The 23,501-nt window shown below is 53.7% G+C and overlaps 1 protein-coding gene across 8 annotated transcripts in view; it reads right to left on the bottom strand.

Annotated features, from left to right (window-relative positions):
* Nucleotides 1-23,501, bottom strand: part of CASZ1 (castor zinc finger 1) — a 193,737-nt gene that overhangs the window by 84,758 nt on the left and 85,478 nt on the right. For 4 of the 8 annotated variants that reach the window (XM_041460302.1, XM_041460307.1, XM_041460306.1 and 1 more), the window contains one exon: nucleotides 15,863-15,948. Coding sequence is in view for 3 of the 8 variants with exons in the window: in XM_041460307.1 (XP_041316241.1) it covers nucleotides 15,863-15,866 (4 nt within the window). In the remaining 5 variants the exon portion in view is untranslated. Of the gene's footprint in view, nucleotides 1-736; nucleotides 866-15,862; nucleotides 15,949-23,501 lie in introns of those variants that run through there. The other 4 variants (XM_041460301.1, XM_041460308.1, XM_041460303.1 and 1 more) reach the window with 3 other exon arrangements.

Below are 23,501 nucleotides of genomic sequence, written 5' to 3'. Positions count from 1 at the left end.
CTGAATAAAACCAAAAAACAACTCATTAAATGTAATAAGCAGCCTCTTCATCTGACACTGCCTTGTCCCAAATAAATTAAATTCCTTTTCATTTAGGCAGTACAGGAACCTGACAAGCAACCTTTACCACCGACACGCCAGAGCTCAGGAGGGGGGAAAATATGAAAGAGAAAACAACCCACACAACTTACAACAAATACAAAGGCAGAATCATTTCAAAACCCCCATAAACTTCCCCTCCGCATCCTCTCACGGCCAGCCCGCTCCTCGCCCCGCTGCCCCGGCCCGCGCTGCCGGGAGGGACCGACGGAGGGAGCAGAGCCCCCGGCTCACCTCGGCGGGGCCGGGAGAGCGGGGCCGAAGCGGCGGCGGGCGCGGGAGCAACTTCCGTAAAACAAGTGAAAGAAGCAAAGTGAAAGAGGCGGCAAGCCCCCCGCCGCACCGCACCGCACCGCACCTGGCGCGGCCCCGCTCGCCCGGCCCGCAGCTCCGCACCGCGCACCCGCCAACAAAAGTTTCGGTGCGGCGGCGGCCCCGCGGCCGGAGAGGCTGCGCCGCCCGCAGCGCCGGCCCCGCGGCTCGCACGGCACAGCCGCGCGGGAGCGGCCGGCGGACAGCGCTCCGCTGCGCTCCCCCGGCGCGGGGCACCGGCACCGGCACCGGCACCGACCGGGGGCTCCGCCGGCAGGCGGGCGGGGGGCTGGGGGCAGGAAAAGGACAATTGTGCTGTACTTACCATAGTCGGAGAGACGAAAGCCGAATTCACTTAAATAATCAACTTTCATAATACTTAATTAATACCTAATTGCAGCTGATTGCTCCCGAATAACAAGTTGTTTAAAGCACTGATGTCATTGCCGTGCCGGTCCTCCCCGAGTCACTTTGGCAGCGGGGCCGGGGGCGGGCGCGCCGCCGCGGGGGGCGGTGACTGGCGGCGGGCAGGCCCGCCCCTCGCCGGGCCCGCCGCCGGGGGCAGGTGCGGGGCCGGGCCGGGCTCGATCCCCGCACGCAGGGCCGCCCGCCCGCACCAGCCCGGCCGCGGTGCCCCGCAGCCATCGCTGCCGCCGCCCCCGCCCCGCGGCCGGCGCTGGCTCCTCCGGAGCGGCCGGGACGGAGCAGACCGCAAAGCGCGAGGGGATGGAGCGGGGCGTGCGGGGCCGGAGGAGCGGCAGCGGTGCCGCGGGTCCCGGGCACGGCAGGAGCCGCGGGCAGCGCACGGGGGCTGCCCCGGCTGCCCCGTCCCACGCGGCTCCAGGCTCGCCGTGCGTGCGGAGCGCACCGCGGAGGGCTGCAGCCCTCGGGGCACGGGTGGCCGCCACCTGCGGGTGTCACTGCCCCGGACGCATCCTGCCCTCAGGGGATCACGGCGCTCCAGCCCCGAACGCCGGGCCCGCGGGAGGCGGTGGGGGGGGAAGGGGGCCCTTTTGCAGTGAATTTCCTCATTTTTTTTGGCTTTATTTTTCTAAGTAGCAAAGAATGCGAGGGAGGTTCTGAGAGGCGTGTTGGGTAAACACAGATATAAGCCTCTTTCTTTAAAACAAACGAGCAGATTATTTACCTGATTAAATAGGTATTTTGAGCAGGTTGTAGGCTGTTTTTGTGAACACACCACGTTTGGCTCCAGGATTTTGGCAGAGCTGGGCTCCTCACAGGGGCTCACACAGAGCTGCCCATGGACTTAGCAGCTCTTAAATCCATTTTATAAGCAGAACGTAATGTGCTTCCCAAAGGAGGCCAGCATCATTACCCCACCAGGGATGGGGAAACTGAGGCACTAGTGAGGGAAGTGACTCTCCAGAAGTGGCTGGACAGGTTAGTCACAGGGCTGGAAGGAGCCCAGGTGTGTTTGGCTCCATGCACCAGGATGTGCTGCACCCTGATAGTGTCCCGAGCCCAGAGACGCAACACAAAGTGCAGCTCATCACCTCAGCAGTGCTGCATTTGCATGGACAAAAACGCACAGGCAGCAATGCAGGCCAGAGGGCAGGGAGAGGGAAGAGGAGAGGGGAGTCATTTGTGGAAACCACAAATATTCTGGCTCCTCTCAGAGAAAAATCTAAACAAAGTCTAGTGAAATGGAGCCACCCAGGGACCTTCCAAGCCGGGAAGCACGTGGGGACAACAGTGTCGGGCAGGAGGCAAGTGTGTCCTGCCCGGGGGCTCCCAGCCGAGCAGCGCCCCTGAGCAGAGCCCTGTACAGGACTCACCTTCCCACCTGGTGCAGCCAAGCTGCTGCTCTATCAGCGTTGCCCACTGGTTTCTACCCACACCATCAGCTCCGATCAGCACTGTCACCCCGTGCTGCCTTTCAACTCCTGCCTGTCTGCACTCCACTCGGCCCCAGCGCAGGCACCAGCCCAGCAAACATCACCCAGCAGAGCCTGCCCTGGTCCCTACACCTGAGTCAGGCACTAAGCACCTGCCAAGGAACATCCCACCCTGCAAAGTAATGGACAGAACCAGAATTGTTTGTGCAGGCTCTGTAATAGCTCAGTTTGGATTCAACACTTCCTTCCAGGTTTGAGTTTGCTGATAGGTTCCAAAAGTTCACTGCACTTTACGTCAGATATCTTCATTTTTGCTTCTTCTGTGAACTTAAGATTTAAGGAGTGGGAGTTGTGCTCACCACCACTGTTCCCTGAGAGAGTGGGCCCCCGCTGGATCTCCAGTTCCTCACAAAGAGGAGCACACTTTCTACCATGCATATGTCCCTGCGCATACACAGCCCCACAGACCCTCTGAACATACCTGTTCTTCTACGTGCACCGAGCTGAGCACGTTCACACATCAGTATACAAATGTTCCCCACCCCTCCCATCCCTGCATGCACACGCAACATGCATATGCCCTCCACAAAGAAAATGATACTCTGTGCTCACTGACATTCAAATACACACATATCCATACACCGTGACACACATGAACCCACACACACAACCTAAACACACCTGGAGGATCCCCTCCACAGACTTCCCACTGTCCCTCCCACTCCTCCTTGCAGGAACAACTTGCCAAGGTGTTTTTTCAGGTGAAATCCACGCCCTGCAGCTGATGCAATGGCAAGGCCTGATTTCCTATCTCAGCAATCTCCTGTCACAGGATCAGGTTTATTTCCCCATACTCCCTCCTTTGCCTCTTACCCAAGGAAAGTTGGTTCTCTCCTTTCTCAAGGGCTCTGAAGCTTTCTGCCCCTGTGCCCCCCATGAGGGTAGCACCTCCCTTCCTTCCCCTATCCCTTCGGGCTATGGATCCACCCTGAGGAAAAGCTGCCTCTGGCCGTGCCCTGGCATGGAGAGGCTCCCGGACCCCCTGCTCTCCAGCGGCACTCGAGGGAAGGCAGCACCCCTCACCCTGCTCTGAACTTTGCTTCCGTGCCATGGCGAGAGCCGCCCCGTCCGCTGCAGCCACATCTGCCCTTCCGTGGCAGGGGAAGAGATCTCTCTGTGTCCCCTTGCACCCTCCCGGGGCACGAGGAGCTCTTGGTAATTAATGTTTGCCAGGTGCTCAGAGATCCTCAGATGAAAAGTGCAATGGGAGGGGGAAGGATGATTAATTTATTATTATTACAGTTTAATGCTTTCCCCGCAGACAGTGTGCCAGGGCTGAGCAGGGGGTGAGTCACACTGAGATGTGGGACATCCCCCTTTTTGTGTCTCTTCTACCTTTGTTTTTTATGCTTAGCCCATTTTCTTGGCAGTTTCTCCCTCCTTAGCTGGAGCTGGCCTGGGGGCCTGGGACTGTGCTCTGGATTCATGTGGGATCAGGGCGCTGGCTCTCAGATTGCAGGTTGGAGATCTGGCAGTGCTGTGCCCCTCCTCCTGCTCCTGCTTGGGGAGTCTATTAGGCAAATGCTCCTGCCCTATTTCTGTAATTTTGTTTGATTTCTGTTTCGTCAAGGGAGGTGCCCAGAGGCCTCGGGGCCTGGGCGGCAGGAGCAGACAATCCATGCTTTCTTTCCCTTTCTTTCTCTTTCCCTCCTTCCTCCTCAATTCAGTTTCAATCACATTATTGGCACATGGCTCCCAGAACCCCTTGCCAAAGCAGCCCTGCTAACTCTCAGCGTGCTGGGAAGGCTCTGCTGGGAGTGATCCTGCCATTTACTGCTTCTTTGGCCTCTAACAGTTTGACACCAGGTCCCCACCATGTAGCTACTGCTTTTCCAGGCACTCCACAGCTCCCAGCATCTGCTGGAAGCCAGTGCTGCTCATCTCTTGACCACTGCCCAGAGGGAATGACTGTACTGGGAACGGGCCATACGGCACTGAACGTACACAGCATGTGCTCCACAGGGGCCCAGGAAGACTTGGGGGGAAGGAGTGGCAGGGGTTTGAATGCACTAACAATTAGTTACAATTTACTGCAGCAATTAAAAGTGCAGCCTGGGGATTTCAGGGTGAGGAGGTAAGGGCATAGTCGTACCCAGGCACCTGGCACTCAAAGCAGGTGCTCTGCCTGCAAAACCAGCCAGTACCACCCTGAGCCCCACAAAGCCCCTGAGCCCGGGCTTGGCAAGGCACACAGCTGGGATGGCAAACTGCTGCCCAGGGATGGGTCCCAGACTGGGCAAGGCCTATTTCTGCAGTGCATGGGGCAAGCGCAAACAGAAATGGTGATTTCTGTCCAGAGGATCTGCAGGCCAGCTTGTGTTCCTGCAGAGACACGCACACAAAAGCGCAAGCACCTGCCACCTGCACACACACAGAGTCATGTAAATGCACAGACACAGGAAGACCTGAGCGTGGTCCTGCAGCAGCCAGGACAGGGCTGGATTGTCACGGATGTTTTAGCAGACGCTGTCCTGCTCTGGACATGTGTGGGAGGCGTAATGGCACGCAGATGTCAAGGGGCACTGGGTAGAGAGGAGTTGCCACCCTAATTACTCTACAGGCAATGCCTGGCTCCCCCAGCAACTCTATCCTGACATGGGCCGGGCAGATCAGTAAAGGCTCCCAAAATGCAGCCCAGCAAGTAAGAGAGATGGGGCAGGTCACCAGACAGGCTGGATTTTACAGGACTCTGACACTGTGGTGTAGGGCTGGTCTCCATAAATTCACTCTGGATTTGATGTGGCTTGGGCAGGGGCAAGAGGAAAAGGAGGGAAGGCAGAGGCAATCTGGCACATTGTCTGCTCTGCTCTACCTGCCCCATCACAGGCAGAGCCCATGTCACCCCTGCTCCCATGCAGGGCACTGGGGCAGGTACAGAGCACTGTCAGGGACTGTCCCCAAAGCAGCAGTCACTCATTCATTGTAAGTGACAATGAGGGGACGTGATGGAGGAGGGTAGGGGCTGGCTGTGCTGTGTGTGGGGCACAGGGCGGTGTACCTGTGCCTGTACCTGTGCCTGTGCCTGTACCTGTGCCTGTGCCTGTACCTGTACCTGTGTCTGTGCCTGTGCCCGTAGCTGTGTCCCCGGCACAGGCACCCCGCGGGCAGGGGCTGCCCAGCCCGGCACGGCCCGGCACGGCACAGCCCGGCCCAGCCCGGCACAGCCCAGCCCAGCCCGGCCCAGCCCAGCCCGGCACAGCACGGCCCAGCACGGCCCGGCCCGGCCCGGGAGCGCTGGCGGGGCCGGGGCTGCGGGAGCAGCGGCGGGCGGTAAGTGTGAGGCAGACGCAGCGATTGCATTACTGAAGGAGCCCGGGCTGGCAATGCCGAGCTATCGTCCCTGTAATCCTGTTAGCCAGCAATCTCCATTCCGAAAGAGCTTCATTTCTTTGTGAATATTTGTAAACTAGATATCTAATGGAAAATTATAGGAAAATTATAGTGAAATTCATGACGAAGAAATCCGATTAGCCCTAATTCAATTATGCCATCTTAGCCCACACAGCACATTTCCCATTTTTTTCCCATAAATACCAATGCCAGGGGTCCGGGTAATCAAATAAAATTGAAAATCATCTTCCCATTAAATTCAATTAGCTGCAATTTCTAAAGCCTATCAGAGATTTTAATTACTAAATTATAAAATTCTCCAATGCTAAATTGAAACTAAAAAAATTGCACATCCTTATATTTCAGAAGAAAAAAACCCAGCAGAAACCTTGAAAAATACCCTTCTCCTCCCATCAACATCCACGAGAACACGGGTCTGGGCAGGCTTCACCAGAGAAATGAGTGTAGAGGGACACGAGCCAGGCCTAGGAAAGAAGGTGGCTACCTCTGGGAGAAAGTGTACGGATGTCAGCGGAGATTAAAACCTAAAATCCATCCCTAGTTCACCAGAGCTGGGTTGGAAGAGGGCAGGGGAGAGGCTAGCAACCTGAGCAGTGTCTTTGCTCCCTTTTCCCACACGAGCTCCTCGGTTCTGGCAGCTTTTCTGAGCTGCTGTGCCAGGCACCAGCGACAAGGCACCGTGCTCCTGCAGCAGCGAAACAGCCCAGACTCTCTAGGAGCTGGAACGAGCTTTGCCTGCAGATGGGCTCGGGGAGGCAGTCCCTCGAGCCTCCGTGTGCCAAAGCCAGGGCAGCAGAGCTGCTGATGCCCAGAGGGAAGCAGGAGGGCAGATGCTAGCTTTGTGCTTCTGATAAAACTTCTTGAATAATGGCCATGCAAGCCTGGTCCTGACACTGAATTAAGGGAAGCTGGAGCCCTCAGCAAACTGATTTAGCTTGAAGCACTGCTTCAGCAAACACGTGGGATGTTCCAGAGGAGGGGGATATAACCACCCTTCCCTGATAGCACAGGGAACTCTCGGAGTTCACAGGGCCACCAGGCAGGCAAGCCCATCCCTAAACTGTTCTTTATTCAACAACTAAACCAAGCAGGCAAACGGGGAAACCAACAAAGCCTGTGCCTACAGATGCTCTCTTCCAGCCCTGCTTCTCTGGGGAGCAGCGTGGCACATGAGGTGTCGAGGGGCAATTAACCGTGTGAACAAGCAGTGGGAGGAGAAGGGAAGCTCAGCTCTCCAGTTACAATACCTGACCCTCCACGAGGCAGCAAGAGTAAGGATTTTCTGGCACTGCTTTTATGCCGGAGAGCGCTTTGCATGGTACCCTAAAGGGTTTATTCACGTGCTAACATAAACGAAGCCAGTTTGTTCTCACAGCTCTAAACAGAAGCTCAGGTTGCCCTGAACCAGGCCGATACTTGGTTTAATTTACTGGGCACCCGAAAGTTGCCAGCAGGGAGTTGCCCGCAAACAGAACAACAACAAAAAAGTTAATGATCTGGGCTTTTTCTTTAATAAATAGGCAAACTGGCTGAGCCGGATTGTTGGCTGGGATTCGTCTCCCCTTTATCACCCTGGAGCTTCTGTGACACATTCTCCAAATCATCAGCATTTTGCAATTTGAGGTCGTTACCAAATAGTATTTTTTTGCCAAGGAAGGGAGAAAAATAAATTAATAATTAAGAAGCCCAAGCAGGGAGAGGCTGTGGGTTGAATGGCGCTGCCACCTCCGCGGGGATTGCTCAGGCACCTGGCAGCCGGCCCAGCGCGCACCTTGGTCGCTGTCTCACCCTGGAATGTGGTGCTGGCACCCAAGTGCTACTTGATTTTACTACGAATTAATCAAGGTCTCTTTTGCAAATGTCTAACACTAAATCACCACTGGCTGAGCTTCAAATGCAATTCCCCTGTTCCAGGGATTTGGTGCAAGGAGATTACCAGCTCCAGGTGAAGAGCTGAAGGGGGTTTCCTCTCTGCACATCTCCTGGTTCTCCAAAGCATCAGCCTCTCCCAGCTGGAAGAAGAGATTTCCCACAAGTCTCCTCCTGCTCAGAGCAGGTAACCACACAGACATCCAAGATATGCTGGGATAAATCCATCTGTGCTGCCTGACTGGAGTGTAGTTACACCAAAGAGGAATTTGGCACGACTGCGAGCTGACACAGGCGGCAGAGCACTGCACTGGCAGCTTGGGTGTGCCTGTGACCCCGTGTTTATGGAGCTGTGGGAGCATCTCCACACAGGACAACGTGCAGGGATGTACCTGCCTGCGTGGGTATGGCTGTCTGCACATCTGTGCACATGGATGTGCCCGGCCTTGTGGCACTGTGTGGGCACTTGGCCACATGTGTGCAGCGCTGTGCAGTCAGATGCGGCTGCCCACAGGCATTCTCTGAGGGTGTTCTTGCCATGTTAACATATGCATGTCTCATTTGTCTCTGAACTTGTAGTCCTGAGCACCCTCCCTGCCCTGTCCAGCCCCACAAAAGGCAGTTTGCCATGGCTGATGATCTGGATGGCACCAGCACATGTCCTTGCACTGGTCCAGCAACACACCACTCCCTGAGTGTGCAGCCTCTCCACACTCTGCCTGTCTCAGAGCCCTTTCATATTTTCAGTGCTCACTAGACCGTGAATTCACCTTCATACCAGTTACAGGGTTATTTAGCTTCTCCTGACACTGATAACCACCAAACTTTCACTGGCAGCTCAGCTCTCTCCCAAGAGAGATGCAGCACTCCTGTCTCCCACGGTGCTCTCACCCACGCACACCCACCAGGAGCCCCAGCAGGACACAGTGCCTCAGTGCTCACCCACCAGCCACAGTCACTTATCCCCAGCCCATATCTACACTGTGAAAAAGAGGAACAGAGCAGAAGAGTTAAAAACTGGATGGAAAGAATGAAATAGAGAAGGGAAGAGAGAGACAGAAGGGGAAAAGGGTGATAAAGCAAAACCAGTACAAACAGAGGAGGAAAACTCCCTAGGACAACAGAGAAAGGATCCGGGAGGGAGGCAGGAAGAGCACAGGGATACACGGTGGGCTTTTCCCCCTGCATACCCCACAAAGCAACACTGTCCAGCAGCTGACACCAGCATATTCCACAGCTCTCCCTGAAATCTTAGGGATCAGCTAAACAGCCCTTGTACAGCAGCTGGACTAGCTGTGCATGGGCTGGGGCACTGCTGAGGGGTAATGAGGATGATCAGCCTGTATGGGAAACATGGGATTTCCTGTCGGGAAACATGGGATTGCCCCCAGGGTGCCCAAAGGCCGTGAGACTGCAGAAAACCCCAAACAGGAGGATGAAACCTCTCTGCAGGGCCAAGAACAAGGAGGGTGAAGTCTGTCCCTCCTCCCCTATCACGAGGAAACTCTACTCTCCTTTGTTGGCCCAGAACCACCTCTGCCACTCACCCGCCCACTGGCTCTGAGCCACTGTTGCCTGTTCCCCCTACTGCAGACCTGTAAGGCACCTTTCCCCTGCCACAGCCCCAGTCTCTTGGCATCATGCCTTTGGCACAAGGTCTTGCTCCTCAGCCCTGGCCATGTGGGCTTGCTCCCTCTTCCCCTGCACCTTGCCATTCTGACTGAGCAGTTCCCAGCTAAAGCAAGTGCTGCAGTGACATTTCACTCTGAAACCAAGCATGTGCTGACAGTGAGTGGCATTCCCAAGAGCTCCTGCTCGGCCCAGGGCTGTGCAGGGCCAGACATTGCTGGCGAGGGGCACAAGCTGCTGCACAGCTTGTGGTCCCTCTTCCCATCTGTGTGGCTCCCCTGGCTCTGCCCCAAGCTGTGCCTGCAGCAAGTCACCCATCCCACTGTGGCCATCCCCATCTCCTGTCCCACACAGCCCCCTGGAGCAGACTGACCCCATATCCCAGGGGACAAAATCCCTCCTTTGGCCCAGGGATTTCATCTCATTGTTACAAAGAGCTCAAGGCAGGGACTTTGTTATGTTCCCACAGCACTGGGGTGAGGATAAACACGATTCCTGTCCTTCCCAAAGTGTGCAGCGATACGTTCCCACAAGCACAGGCTGTGCACAGACACAGATCTGCACACACAACGTGGAACAGCATGGATCTGGGAAGGGAGCTGGTAGGGGGACAGAGCTGCTCTTGTCATGAGGCACTTGTTGCTGACTCCACCTAACACCAGAGTCTGCAATAAAGATGGAACTGGTGTCAGTTTTGGGGTTGTCTGGGGCAAAGCCAAGAGCTGGATTTGATGATTCCATGTGGATCCCTTCCAGCTCAGGATATTCCATCTCTGGGGTTCTATGATTCTGTGAACTGCAAGAGCCCAAAGTGATGAGAACAGGATGGACCAAAGCAGTAGCCCTGGCACAAGTTTATCACATCCAAATGCTTTTGGCACAAATTCTTCACACCCAAACACTTTCCCCTTGTCCCTCAACTTCTTCGGGACGGTTCCTACCACTGGAGCCTCTGCTGGCTCTGGCCATCCTGCAAAGGCAGATCTGTGGAAAGACAGCAGAAACACCCCTGCTGCCTCACCTGCCCCGGGAGCACACCCCAGGGCTCCTGCTTTCCCCATCTCACCATGGAAAAAAAAAGCTCTGTGCAAATAATAGATCAATAGAGCCCCCGCCTCTTCGGAAGGAAAACAAACACCCGGATCACCGCAAATTAGAGAATGTTTCGCTTCACTTCATCCAAACAGGCTGACAATTTTTTTGGGTTGTTGCCACGGTGACAGAGTAACACAGCGTTCAGCCTGTTGCAGAACAATCAATTAAGTTAATGCCTCGGAGTGCCTGTTTACCCTTCCATTTAGGAGGTGCTGCTCTCCCTCATGCTTTCTCTCTAGCTTGTTTCACATTTCTCGTCCTTTGCTTCCTGCTCCTAGTTCTTCTTTATTTAACGTTAAAAAAGTCCCTACCCTAACTACCTTCTGGCTTTTAAGGAGCCTCACACTTTTTGGAATGATTGCCTGGAATAAAGTTTTTCCTCCCCCTGACTCCTGTTATTTCACGTTCCTTCCTGGAAAAACTGGGGATTTACCTTTCTCTTGCATGGTACAGGCCCTCCTCCTGGTGTGCACAGGAACTTGCCAAGTTTCTAAAGGCCAGCTCTCAACCTCCCCTTGGGAGAGTGGCTACTTTCAGAGTAACTGCTTCTAACAAGATGAAGTAAATTGAACTAAAGACCTAAGAAGTGATCAGCAATCCTTCCTATTGCTGTTTTTCACACTGTGAGCTGTAACCATAAACAAAGAACCATCTTGTGCTAAATGCTCTCTGAAAAGAAGAGCTACAAAAGGGCCTCATAAGAGTCTAGGTCTCATCCTACGGTCCTTGTCAAATGGAACTCCTAAATATTTGCTTAAATGATCTTGGCTTAAGCAAAACTCAACCTAGTGCTCAAAGCATTGTGCTGAACCGAGCCCATGGCAAGGAGACTTTAAAGGGGGCACCATGGCCAGGAGACCATGGCAGCTCCATCATCCCAATCCTTTAAAATAAAGGATGCCAAAACATCTCTTGGCTCTGCCCTGACCACCAGCAGTCTGCCAGGCCTTTCACAGGCTCACATGCTCCTGCTACTTATCTAGTGGGTTTATTTCCTGCCTCACAGGCAGTGTGAGCAGTCACACTTGGCTGTGTAGCTTCACTGCCTGTCTGCAGCCACTTTCTCATCCCTTGCCCAGTGAGCAGCAATAACTGCCCTCCTCCTTCCCCAACCCACCCAAACAACACCTCCAGCATCCTGGGTGAAAATGAGGCACGAGAGAGTGAAAGGATTTATCCAAGGCCAAGCATGAGATATAATTCAGGGCTTCTGTCTCCTGATCTCTCTGCACCTTGGTGCTGACTTTCTCATCAACACAATATTCCTATGCTTTTCTTCGCAATCTGAGGAAAAATGTCCATCTCCCTTGTATCCTCACCCTAAAGGAAAAGACAGAGGCAAGCATGATGTGAAAACAGGAAGATTCCATGATACTGTCTTCTCATCTGCCACTAGCAACAAGTGCCTCAATGCAAAGCGTACATTAATTTAGTATTGAACAGATGGAAGAAAACTGTAGACCAAGCAGATACAGAAGAGTGGTGCTCAAACACTAGGAAAAATTACAGTAATAGGTCAGATATAACGTCTCCTCCCTGCTTCCCAAGCCAGATCCTTTTTCAAGGACTCCACTCTCACAAGCTAACACGAGCCTGCTCGGGGGGAGCACTGAGGCCAGGTCTGCGCGGGCTCAGGACAGCCATGCCCCAGGTCCCCCTGGCCCACTCCTCTCCCCCTCCCAGAGAAGTTGTCAGCAGAACCTGTTGGAGCAGGGGCTCGTTGACTGCTCCCTGTCCATTACAGCCTGGATTATAAGCATATTGCACAGTGCTCTCTGCACGGTGCTGGGGAAATCCAATACGCTGAAAGGTTAATGCAATCAATTAGGGTGACAAGGAAGTAGAGTAAAGCCTTCTGAGTAGATGAAAGGGAGAGAGAGATGGAGACAGGGAAAAGCAAAGAGAAGCAGGGGGGGAGCAAAGAGTGGGAGGAGAAGGAGGAAGATGGTATACAGGACTTGTGCTGTAGACCTCAGGGTGCTGGTGTGCCCCAGCATGGATGGGGTGGTGTCATTCACAGAAGCAAGGCAGGCCATGGGTCCCCAAGGCAGCAGCTGGGCCAGGACTCCCTGTTTGTGGCTTTTCCTGCCATCTCCTGCAGAATGTGGAGCCCTGCTCAAACTGCAGCTGCCCAGGTTCTCCTGCCATCAACCTGCTCCCTAAGGGTGATTGCTGGGGGACTGGCAAAAGTTCCTGTATCTTTCCTGCCCAGGTATCCAGAAGGCATGAAGGATTAGGCTTGTAAGGTAAAGGATCTCAGCAAGCCATGGGGGAGCATCAAGGGAGGAGAAAGAGGGAACAGGAAAGACAAAGAGAACTTCTGGCTGCTCATACACTCTGCACACAAAGGTAAGGATGAGCACCATCTCTCTGTAGACTTCCTAGTTAGACACTGGTCATCACCACTGGCCACTTATCCCCTCGTGCCTGTAAGCATCTGTAACTTAGGTGCTTTCTCACTTTTCCAGCCTCCTTCCCAGTGTGCCAGCCTGGGCTCTCCTGCAAGGCCAGAGGACCAGCCCCAGCCAGCGCCCAGCTGCAGCAGCTTCACCCCTGCCTGCAGACAGTTCGGTGAGGGTGTCGTGGCACTCAAGGCACCAGCACAGCATGGAGATCCCAGTGCCATAATGTACATCCTGCTGCTCCATCCAGCATGGCACAGGCTTCCCCGGGGCATTCAGCCCAGGGAAGAGCCCCATCCTTCCCCTCTGGCCCCCGAGCTGCTGCTGGCTGGCTGCACTCCTGCTCCCTGACCCCCCAGCAGAGCAGTACTTCATTAACCTGGGCTGACAGGTCAGCGAGCACAGCCCCTTCCTACCACGGCTCCTGCTCGGGCACAGCTCAGCCAGGGAGAACGTGACACCAGCTCATTAGAACAAATTATTACTCTATAACCCCTGCTGCAATGTCCCTTAATATGCCTATTTAGCAAGAGACAAGTCCTGGTGGGCTCCTCGGCATTAAAACAACCTCACAAATCACCAGAGGCACAAGCACCACGATCTCTGCTTCCAGAGGTGGAGAGAGGGCGGCTGCTCCTTGGGTGGGTGCTGAAGGGGCACACAGTCCTGGGCTCTTCCCCTGCAGCAAAATGAAGCTCCAGATGTTGCTGAGGGATGTTCTGAAGGCAGGGAGTTTCCATCTGGCTGTGGCTCACTGTGCTGCCAAACATGCCCAAGCTTCAGCACAACCAAGTGTTGTTCCCTCACTGAAATCCACTGAGGAAGTGTTCTGGGATGCCCATTAAACTGTTGGGCCTGTTTTTCTCTGCCTTATCCCTGCCTAACTTTGCCCTCAGCACTACCATCGGTGTCATGTTCTATGTTAGCCCTACAAGATTTAAATGTTTCCCTGTGATATATATGAAGTCAGTGCCTGCCTTTCCAAATCCGTCTACACTAACCCTATGTGCTCACTCCTTCAGGTTAACCAGCCAAGCCAAAGAGCAAGTTTGGAAACTGACACTGATGGCAGGCACTGTGTGCTACCTCCCCATGTAAGACCAGGCTACATTTTGGGGGATAAACCCACTGCACATGAAAGCAGTAGGCTCACACCTTTGCAGGGAGGGCTGTCAGCTGTCTAGGACTAATCCAGAAATCACAGAACTGCCGTAGTTTTGGGCACAGAGAGTGAGATATCACAGGCAAAGACAGAATTGCGGGCAAATGTCAGAGGAAGGCTGCTACTAAACAGGAGCAGGGAGCATGAGGAAATCAACCTCCAACCTGACCTTCAGAAGAGGGAAAAGGGAGAAATAAAAACAGTGATTCATATAGCAGAGAGAAGTGGCAGCAGTGCCAGGCAGGAGACAGTGAGAAAGAAAAGTAACGGAAAGAAGAGAAGAAAGTGTGAGAAGTGTGTGATGGTGGGCACAGAGAGGGGCAGGATGAAAGCAAATGAATGGAGGAACGAGGGACCTGAGAGAAGCAGAGAGAGGGAGGGCGGGAGGAAAAGGAGGAGAAAAGAGCAAGAATAGCCATGCAGCGAGGAGCACACGGGCGAGGCCGAGCGCTGTAACCAGGGTTGTGAAGCATGAAAAGGGAAGAATCTGCCTGTTCCTTTCAGCACTTGGAGCATGGCGCTCAGTGGTGACCTACACTGTGCCTGGCTGTGATCACGTTTTCAGGGCCACTGCCTGCCGATCCCAAACAATGATGAGGAGCCTTTGAAGTCAGAGAAAGAAGCCGCAATGTGAACTGGGGACTTTCTTTTCCCCCCTTTTTTTCCCCTCCATTTTTTTAAGGGCCGGGGGAAGAAGGGAGGAAAAGGAAGGCCTGAAGTGGTGGGGGGAAGGTTGGGGGAGAGGTTGCAAGGACAGAACAGAGAGTTGCTCTCGGTGGGGTGCCCCGAAACGAGAGAGACAAAAAGAAAACAAACAGTTTATGAGCAGGGCACATGCTGCCTGTGTCTGCATGCCCCACACTGCTGGCCCCCCGTGCTCCAAGGGAGGCTTCTGTTCCCCAGCAATGATGGATGGATGCATAGGGCCATTCAGGCCTGCCATGTTACAGCAGCAGTATTTACATAACACTGGCCTTCCACCGGTCACCTCTGACACTGCCCGGCCCAGCCTGGGGCCCCCTCCCACCCCAGCCAGCCTGGGCCCCTCAGATGCTGCTGGGACTCAGTCCATGTGCTCCCCAAAACTGGGCATTGGGGGTCCCCACTGCTGCAGGGATGCTCTGAGCACACACACTGCACTGAGTGCTCCTGAGCAATGCCTCACAGGGCAGAGCACTTCCCGCCCTCCCCACAGCCTCTCCTGCCCTCAGACATCTCTTGGTGCCTGCTGATGGAGGGGAAGGAAGAGAAGCCAGGGACAGCAGGAATGTCAGCATGGCAGGGACTTCTCAGTAACCACTGTCTGAGGTGGCATAGGGAGTGTCTTACCCAGCACACGGAGATAAGGCATTTAATAGACAAAATTATCTTCCATTTCCCTGGGCTTTAGACCTCTAACTCTTACCAGGCACAGACTAAGTCACCATCCAAGCTCTAGGAGACTGTGAAGCTGGGTTTATTTCTTTCTTTACCAAGACCATGATGGTCTAGGTAAAGGGAAAACCCAGGAAAGCCCTGATTCTCCTGCACACATGGAAATGCTTCCACACTACCACCATGGTTCTGCAGTCTGAATAGATAAAAATGTGCCAGAAGAGGAGGAGAACATGCACATCACCATCTGAATTATGTGAACTGAGCTCAGCAAAACTTCACAGTAGATGGAGACTGCATCCTATTCAGTGAAAGGACCTTATATCCATCTCCCCCATTACACATGCATGAAGTTCCCTTTCACCAAAATCCTCACACTTTTTTAGCTGTAAAGATAGAGGCAGTAGAGATGTTGAGGAAAACCCTCAGTGACAAAACCAGGTGCCCAGAACAACTGCTGTACAAAGACAAAGACAGGATTAGGACACACATATGCCATGTCTGTACTTGACCTTCTTCTGTTTCCATCTCTCTTCATGAGTAACAGCAGCCCAACCCCAGAAGATCTAGTGCAGACATGGCCACAGTGAGCAGGCTGCAAGTGTGAGAGATGCACAGAGGAAAAGAGAACCCAGGAGGGCATAGTGACATACCCATTGCAGTCTGAAGTCTCTCCTACCTTTCGGAGATTTCAAGGCCTCGTTTCTTGCCTCGTTTTTAGCTCTAAATTCACTTCATTCTGGAGTGAGAAAAGAAAGGATCCAGTTAACACAAAGGGCACACCTGAGTAAAAGCCAAGACCCACAAAAGCTGCGTAAGAACATGGTCCAGCATGGGACATTCAGACTCCACAAGAGAACAAAATGCTTTCCTGTTCCTGGCTGTACCCCATGGCACTTCTCCCTGAAAGAGGTTCCTAATGAGGGTTGGGAATCATTTCACATAGAGAGCAGCCATTATTGGCCTGCATCCTGCTCCCCAGGTACCAGAGACACACCTTGTGCTGCTCTGCTCTGTACTTTGCCCGCACATCTAAGGTTGTATTCTGCTCCATGTCAGATTTTCCCTCCTTAATCTTCATATCTCCTCTGCTGACCCCTCTTTCCCAGAGGTTCACCTGTGTGCTAATGGGAGGCCTCCTCTGTACACCTTGTGGGGCACAAGATTACGTGGTGCAGGAGTGGGTCCCATGTTACTGAACCCCCTTATCTGCTCATCTGTGCATTTTCCACCCAGGAGAATGCAGAGAGTGAGGACGAAGGAGAAAAGGGACAGAGGAAAAAAAGTCACAGCAAAATACATGAAAAGTAAATTGAATTATTTAAAACCATATGTTCCAAAAATGTGACAGAGCATAAAAGCCGTGCCATGAGACTTCTGGAGGGGGTTATTCTGCGCAGGCGGGGTGGGAGGAGAGCTCACGGCTGGGGAAGACTGCACTGAAGCCAGACAGGGTCTTCCCTGTCCCAGAGCTGGGAGGTGGCCAGGGGCACAGGGTGGCTTCATGCACAGTGGCAAGGGTGCCTGGCCCATTCCTGTGGCCTCTGTTCTGCAGCCCTGGCAGAACAGCTCTCACAGCTGAGCAGGGTGGCAGGAGGATGACAAACTGCCCCGAGGTCCTGCCCCGCGTGCCCGTGGTTGAGTCCAGGAGCCCCAGCTGTCCGTGCCACACACCAGCTCTCCACACGTTCCCTTCTCCGTGCAGCAGCGACTCAGCCCTGCTGAGACCCTCTCGAGTCCCTTGCAGGACAAAAGGGAGAGGGATTCAGGGAACTCCGTGCTGCTGCCATGGCTCACCCCTGTGTTCCAGGGCCCTGGCACACTGTGCATGTGGACGGCCTCCTCCTGTCACTTATACTCTGCCACTGCCAAAGATAGATGCCACATGTTGGCTGGGACCCAGAGCAGGAAGGAGCTGGTGAGATATCCCAGATGGATGCATGGACAGGAGGACGGAGCCCCTCGGGTGAGGAAGGTGCATAACCAGCCTGGCTGCTTCCTTTTCCACTCAAATTCTGATGCTAAAAAGGCTGAGGGCATGGCTGGAGTAACATCTCCCTGATCTGAGGTGCTTCTCCCACCCTAGCACCCTCGGTCCTTCTGGCATCCCTTCTTTCACCTTTTTTTCCCCTTTGTTCTCCCTTTTTTCCTTACTCTTTCCACTGCTTTCTCTGCCACTGCCACACTGTTTTTTCCTTCCCTCTCTTTTGTTCTCTCCCTCCTTCCCAAGCTCTCTGCCTGTAACTCTCTGCCTTCCTGCCTTCACTCCCTAACCCCTGTGCACGATCAATTCTTGGGATTGGGTTTTTAATTGTTTTTTTTTTTTTTTACTCCTCTTCTTTTGGCTGCAGCTTATCAATGATGCAAGAGGAATAACGCCAATTTACTTAGAATGTGTAATCCCCAAATCAGATTGGGGGATTGTATGAGGCAATATGACCTTGCATATGTCTCCATTAAAGCCAGCCAGGCCTCCTCTTGTATTCTGTGTTCCCAGTACATATTTAGACAGATAACGCTAATTGTACTTGACATGTCCTCTTAAGGATGGACTCTTCCCTCCCCCAGCTCTGCTTCCCTGCCTGACAATGTGCCAGAGCCCAGCCCGCTGCCTGGCAGCGTGGCACGGCACAGCACCTGTGGGACAGCCTGGCACGGCCCCCGCGGCCACCCAGCACGGCACCCTCTGTGGGGACAAGGGCCAGGGACGGGCTGCTGGGACACAGCTGATCTGAGATTACACTGCTGCTGTGTCCATTGTGGCTTCCCCAGGAAAAAGCCTTCAGACAAAGAGAGGAGACTTGCTCACCATGAACATCTTTGAAGTCTCCCTCCTTTCCAATGATGGGCTTCTACCCCACACCTCTTAGTTCCCACATCTGCTTTGGGTAAGAATTTGTATTTGGCTACTGGGCCCCAGATGCAGCTTCTAGGGAACATCACTGGAAAATCATAAAGTCCTATAACGGTTTGGGTTGGAAGAGACCTTTAAAGGCCATAGGCAGGGACACTTTACACCAGACTGGTTTGCTTCAAGCTCAATCCAACCTGGCCTTGAACACTTCCAGGGATGGTGCAGTCATAGCTTCACTGAGCAACCTGTGCCAGGGTCTCACTACCCTCACCATAACCATTTTCTTCCTTATATCTAGGCTAAATTGTGCCTCTTTTAGTTTAAAACCATCACCCCTTGTCCAATCACTATAGGCCCTGCTAAAAAGTTTGTCCCCATCTTTCTTGTAAGCCTCCCTGAAGAAGCTCTGAAAGGTTGCCTCTTCCCTGTGCCTGTCATTCATCACTGCTCCAGAGCAGACGTGCAGGACGCAGGAGGAGGAGGAGGAGGAGGAGGAGGAGGGGAGCTTATTCCAAGAAACCAATGGATCCAAACTCTTCGCCAAAGTGGACTCAGTTTTTTTTTTCCCCTTGACACAACATCCTAATTCGACTTTTTCAGTATCTTTCCTTCAACAACCTTTTTTCCTTCCTCCCCTTCCTACCCGGCAACTGCGCATTTATTAATTCATGAGGCACTAATTAGTTCTTTGTTTAATTTTGTGTTAAACAGACTGACCGGAATGATAACGACTTGCAGCGTTGCATTACGGTCCCCAACCGCCCCTGTTTTCTGACAACAAGGGAGCGCAGTGAGACTGGCGTGATGAACCCCAATTCCCACTCCAGTTGCACTTCATTAAGTCAAAATGTGACAAGAAGCTTAGAGAGCAACTTTCAGATCGGATCGCACATAACAATTGGGCAGGAAACTTTCCAAGGGGGAAGCGCGAGAGGCACTCACAGCGAAGGCTGGCACCGCGCAGTCCCCTGGCGTGCCTGCCTTAAAGGAGCAGCTCAGGCTGTCCAGGCAGGGCTCAGGGCACGTGCTGGGAGCACCGAGTGCCAGAGGAAGAAGAGGAAAGGAAGGGCAGCAAGACAAGCCAAAGGCACAGCAGGGCAGGACAGGAGGCATCATGTGCTCCCCTTGTTTCCTTTGCAGTGATGGCTTGTGTTGGCAGCCTGTGGGATGGGTTGTGATGAGAAACTCGGAGCCCAGGTGGGATAATCCCTCAGTGGGTCACTTCATGAGCTTTGAGGACATCTTCAGGCACCTTCAACTCCATGCCTCAGTTTCCCCCCTGCAGCTCTACAGTGAAACAGCTGGTGACACTCAGCTGCTCTTCAATTGTCAAGAAGTGCAGGATTACCATGGAGCCCCGAAGCTGCAAAGGGAGAAGGTGAATCCTGGCACCCACATTGCTAAAGTCAGAAGGGAAGAGACAGCTCTGACAGCAGGGAGAGGGATGGCCGCCCTCCTGGAGAGGAAGCTGTGCCTGCCTTCAACCTTGTGCAGTGCCTGACACTCCAGTGGCACTACCAAGTTTTGAAAAGGTCCTGATCAGTATAGCAAGAGCAATAAATCTGATAGACTGCAAAGCAAGCAGAGGAGGTGGTTCACTGAAGGGCAGTGAGATGCAAACAGGAAAGTGAAAAGGGTCTTAAAACACCACCTCAGAGGGGGTGGAGTATGACAAAGTAAAGAAGACTATCCCAGTGCACAGAACATGGAAGTTTTGCCACAAATCAAATATATCTTCTGTTATTGCGGAGACATCTGCTGTGGGAATAAACCAAGACCACCTAAAAGTGAAATGGGTGGCAAGGTCTCAATGACTTTTCTAGCAAATATTTTTCCCACACTTCTCATCCCTCTCCCTCTTCCCTCAGGATGGGAAAACTCATCCCCTAGCCTTGCTCTGCAGAGACCCAAAGCTCAACTAAGGTCCAAAACACTGGCAGAGCAATGTGGGGGACTCTGAGAGTGTCATCAGGACTGGGAAGGGACACGAGAGCTGTGAGGGAGTGCACAGGCACGTGTCCTGGGCAGGGCAGGGCAGGGCAGGGCAGGGCAGGGCAGAGGACGGAGCCCTGCAGCTGAAGCCTCTGAGCCCCCAGGAGACCTGCCGGCTCCAGGCTCTACATGCATTATCAGTGCTGTACCTGAGTGAGCTGTAATCGTAGCAATCTTTGGGAAAGAGGCCAGGCTGCAGCAAGGCAGCACAGCATGGTGTTTGCCCGTACACTCACAGCTGAACAACACGCAGATCCGAGAGCAGACGTGTTTGCGCTGGCTTCCATCTTTCATGAATCTGGAATGCAGCAGGGACCTCTGTGACTGACAAAAAGGCTGTTCCTCCATGACAGAAATCCCAGGAAGACAGCACATCCCTCTGATTTCACTTATATATGTGCTCTGGATCCCATAAAAAGGCATTTGTAGATATTAACACTCAGTTGGAGGGTTGGAATGGTATCCAGTAAGGGCAAATCACCCATTTAACACCTGAAGCAAGGACAACTGAGAGTCCAGGATTCCTGGGGACAAGAAACATACCCTGCTGTCACCAGCCCAACAAAACTTCCTGGTTTTGCAGAGGGGTTGGAATATTCTGGCTGCTCTATAGATCCAGTTGAGCAGCCTCACCCAGCTATTGTCTCCTGCCAATCTTGGACTGCTCAGCTGAAAAGGCCTGGGCTGAAGGAGAGGGAAACTCGTGTTATTTCCCATTTCTCCCTTTTTTGGCTGCTATTACAAGGCAACACCAGCAGTGCAGCACAAACCAACTCCATCCCCAGCTGTAGGGCTACACAGCTGCCAGCGCTCCCAGCAAAGTTTTGTGCTGAAAATTCACAAGCATCCCAAATAGGTCATGGTCTGTCCCTTCTTCATCAAACAACATGCTGAAATGTCCTAGACTCTATCCCCAATCCTCTTTAACTAGGAAAACTCTCCTCCCAGGATTATGGGCCCACTGCCCCCCTTCTTTTCCCCTCCATCTGGCTGGGAGCAGCCTGGGACCAAGCGCTCTTCCCAGCCCTGGGAGAACCCTGCAGTTTCTCTCTCATAAAAAAGAAAAATGGGAGCTATAAAAAAGGCAAAGAAAAGAAAAGCAAAGCAAAGGGAAATCACTGCAAAGGAGGAAAAGAGCAAAGCCCCCCTCTCTCCGCACCCTGTCCCCATTACCTGCCTTCAGCACTGGGTAGAGCCACCTGCTTTGCTGGGCTGGAGAGTCCCCTTGGCACAGTGCTCCCTGGGAGATCCTGCCCTGCCTCTCACCCTGCTGAGCAGAGCCCAGCTCCATAAAGGTGATTGTGCAAATAGGAGGAGGAAAACCAGCACTGGGCAGCAGGAAAGGGACACAGACCATTACAGAGGTAACCCTGCAGCTCAGTGCCCGCTGGACACTTCGGGAGAGCTGGAGCCAGGCAAGGGACAGAGGAGCAGGGACAGCATCCACCGCCAGTCCCAGCTCCCCAGCACAGACGGCACCAAGGAGCAGGGAAGGCCCCGGACCCCCAGCTCGCAGCACAGCCCGCAGAGCAGGAGGGAGAGCCGAGGGGATCCCAAGGAGTTCATCTCCTGCCACAGTGTCTGCAAAGCGCAGCAGTCCCCAAACTTGGCATTCGGCAGCCCTGGGCTGGCTCCTGCTAATTTGCTGTCAGGCTGCCTAAGCAAACCAATTAAAGCTAATCATTAATTATAAAAAAGAGGGGAAGCAAAAGACCCTGCACAAATGACGCTGGAAAGGGCGTGGGGAAAAGAAGGACAGGAGGGGGAAGAATGAGAGAAGAGAGCTTGAGAAAGGGGCTGGGGATGAAGAAAAGGGTTTTAAAATCCCAGGTGCACAGCTTGGACGAAATCAACAGAAGGGCAAGTGGTTTCCTAGGGCAGGGTGGGGAGAGGCAAAGGTGCGGGAATCAGGGAGGACCCAAGGAAAAGCGGCGGTGCCCAGGACGCTGTGGCACACGGTGAGCCAAGGCGGGAGCTGGCAGTGACACAGCCACGAGGGCCCTGCCGTGGCCAGGGCAGCCTGCGCTCCCTCTGACAGGGTCGGGCACCTGCCTGCCCGCAGAGACAGGGCAGAGCAGGACGGGCTGCAGGAGAGCCGAGCAAGCGCGGAGGCACGGCCGGGACTGGGAAGCGCTAGGCGCTGTCCCTCCGTGCCAGGGTTACCGGCTCTCCCCGAGCAAATGTCTTGGACGGCGATGAAAAATGGGGCATTTATGAAAAGGCCCTGATTATGCAGATTTGGCGGGGGCCCCGGCTCCGCGGCCGCCGCTCCCGCTGGCTCCCCGCGAGGCCGCGGCACGGCCCCGGCAGCTGTCGGCCCCCGCGCCGCCGCCCCCGCGCCGCCGTTTGTTCCCGGCCCCGCACACACGCCCGCTTCCCAACGCCCCTTTTGAAGAGCCTCAGGCCCACGTCGGGCTGGCGGATGGCGGAGAGGTGGGGGCAGCGCCATGGAAACCGGCTCTTTCCTGGGGAAACGCGCTGCGGCCCCCCCGCCTCAGCCCGGGTGCCCCTTTGAGGAGCTGTCAGGACCCTGAGTGAGTGTCACACGACCCAAGGACCAGGCGTGACCAAGCCTATTTTCTGCCTCAAATTTGATTGATTAAAAAACTTTTTAGGAAAACCATGTTAAAAGAAAAAAAAAAAAAAAAAAAAGAAAAAAAAAGAAAGAAAAAAATTAAACAGAAAGGGACAAGGGGGTGGGGGAAAAGGGAAAGGCCTCAGTGCTGAGTTTCCCTGGCAATAGCACCAGGGGACAAGTGTCAGAGGCATATAAACAGCATAACCAGGCCAAAAATAAAGGTCAAAGGAAGCATGAAACTTAACACAACACTGATTAAGATAATGATGAAGCAGGGGACCCTAGAAAAAAAATAAGTGTGACACACAGAAACATGCACACAGAAATGCTCCAAGTGATGGCCAAGAGACCTGGTATGTGGGAAGAGGTGACAGGGCTTGCTAGGCTCTGGAGGTACCTGGAGAAGAGTGGAAATGGAGGAAAAGCCCAGGTGGAGGATTTGAGCAGTCTGTGCTATCCCCCAGGCTGGTTGCTATAGGTTGAGCCTGCCAAACGACAACAAGCCCCAGGGCCAAGAGGTCCCTCCCATAACACAGACACTCTGTCCCAGCCAAGCGATGCTTGAATTTGCAACCAAATTCCTCAAAAGAGTTTCCCTGACACTGGGAGGAGAGCCCGAGTGTGTGTGAATCACAGAGGCCCTGCTGACACCAATGCTGGCTCAGGATCTGGCTCTTTGCCCTTAAGCAACTGGTATAAAAAGCCTCAGAGATGCCAAGAGGGGCGGATTCTGGTCAGACCTCCCTGCCCACCTCCTCCCCTTGCCCGGGCTAATTCTGCAGAAAGCCCAGAAAGGCTGAAGGACTCAGAATGCAAGTCCAAGAATGTCATACCCTTCGGCATTTCCCTACTCCATCTCCAAACCTCC

This window comes from Pyrgilauda ruficollis, unplaced genomic scaffold, assembly GCF_017590135.1.
Source record: "Pyrgilauda ruficollis isolate IOZ18807 unplaced genomic scaffold, ASM1759013v1 scaffold141, whole genome shotgun sequence".
NCBI lineage: Eukaryota > Metazoa > Chordata > Aves > Passeriformes > Passeridae > Pyrgilauda > Pyrgilauda ruficollis.
The sequence above is the reverse complement of the archived record's forward strand: the minus strand, read 5'-3'. Positions and strand labels throughout refer to the sequence as shown.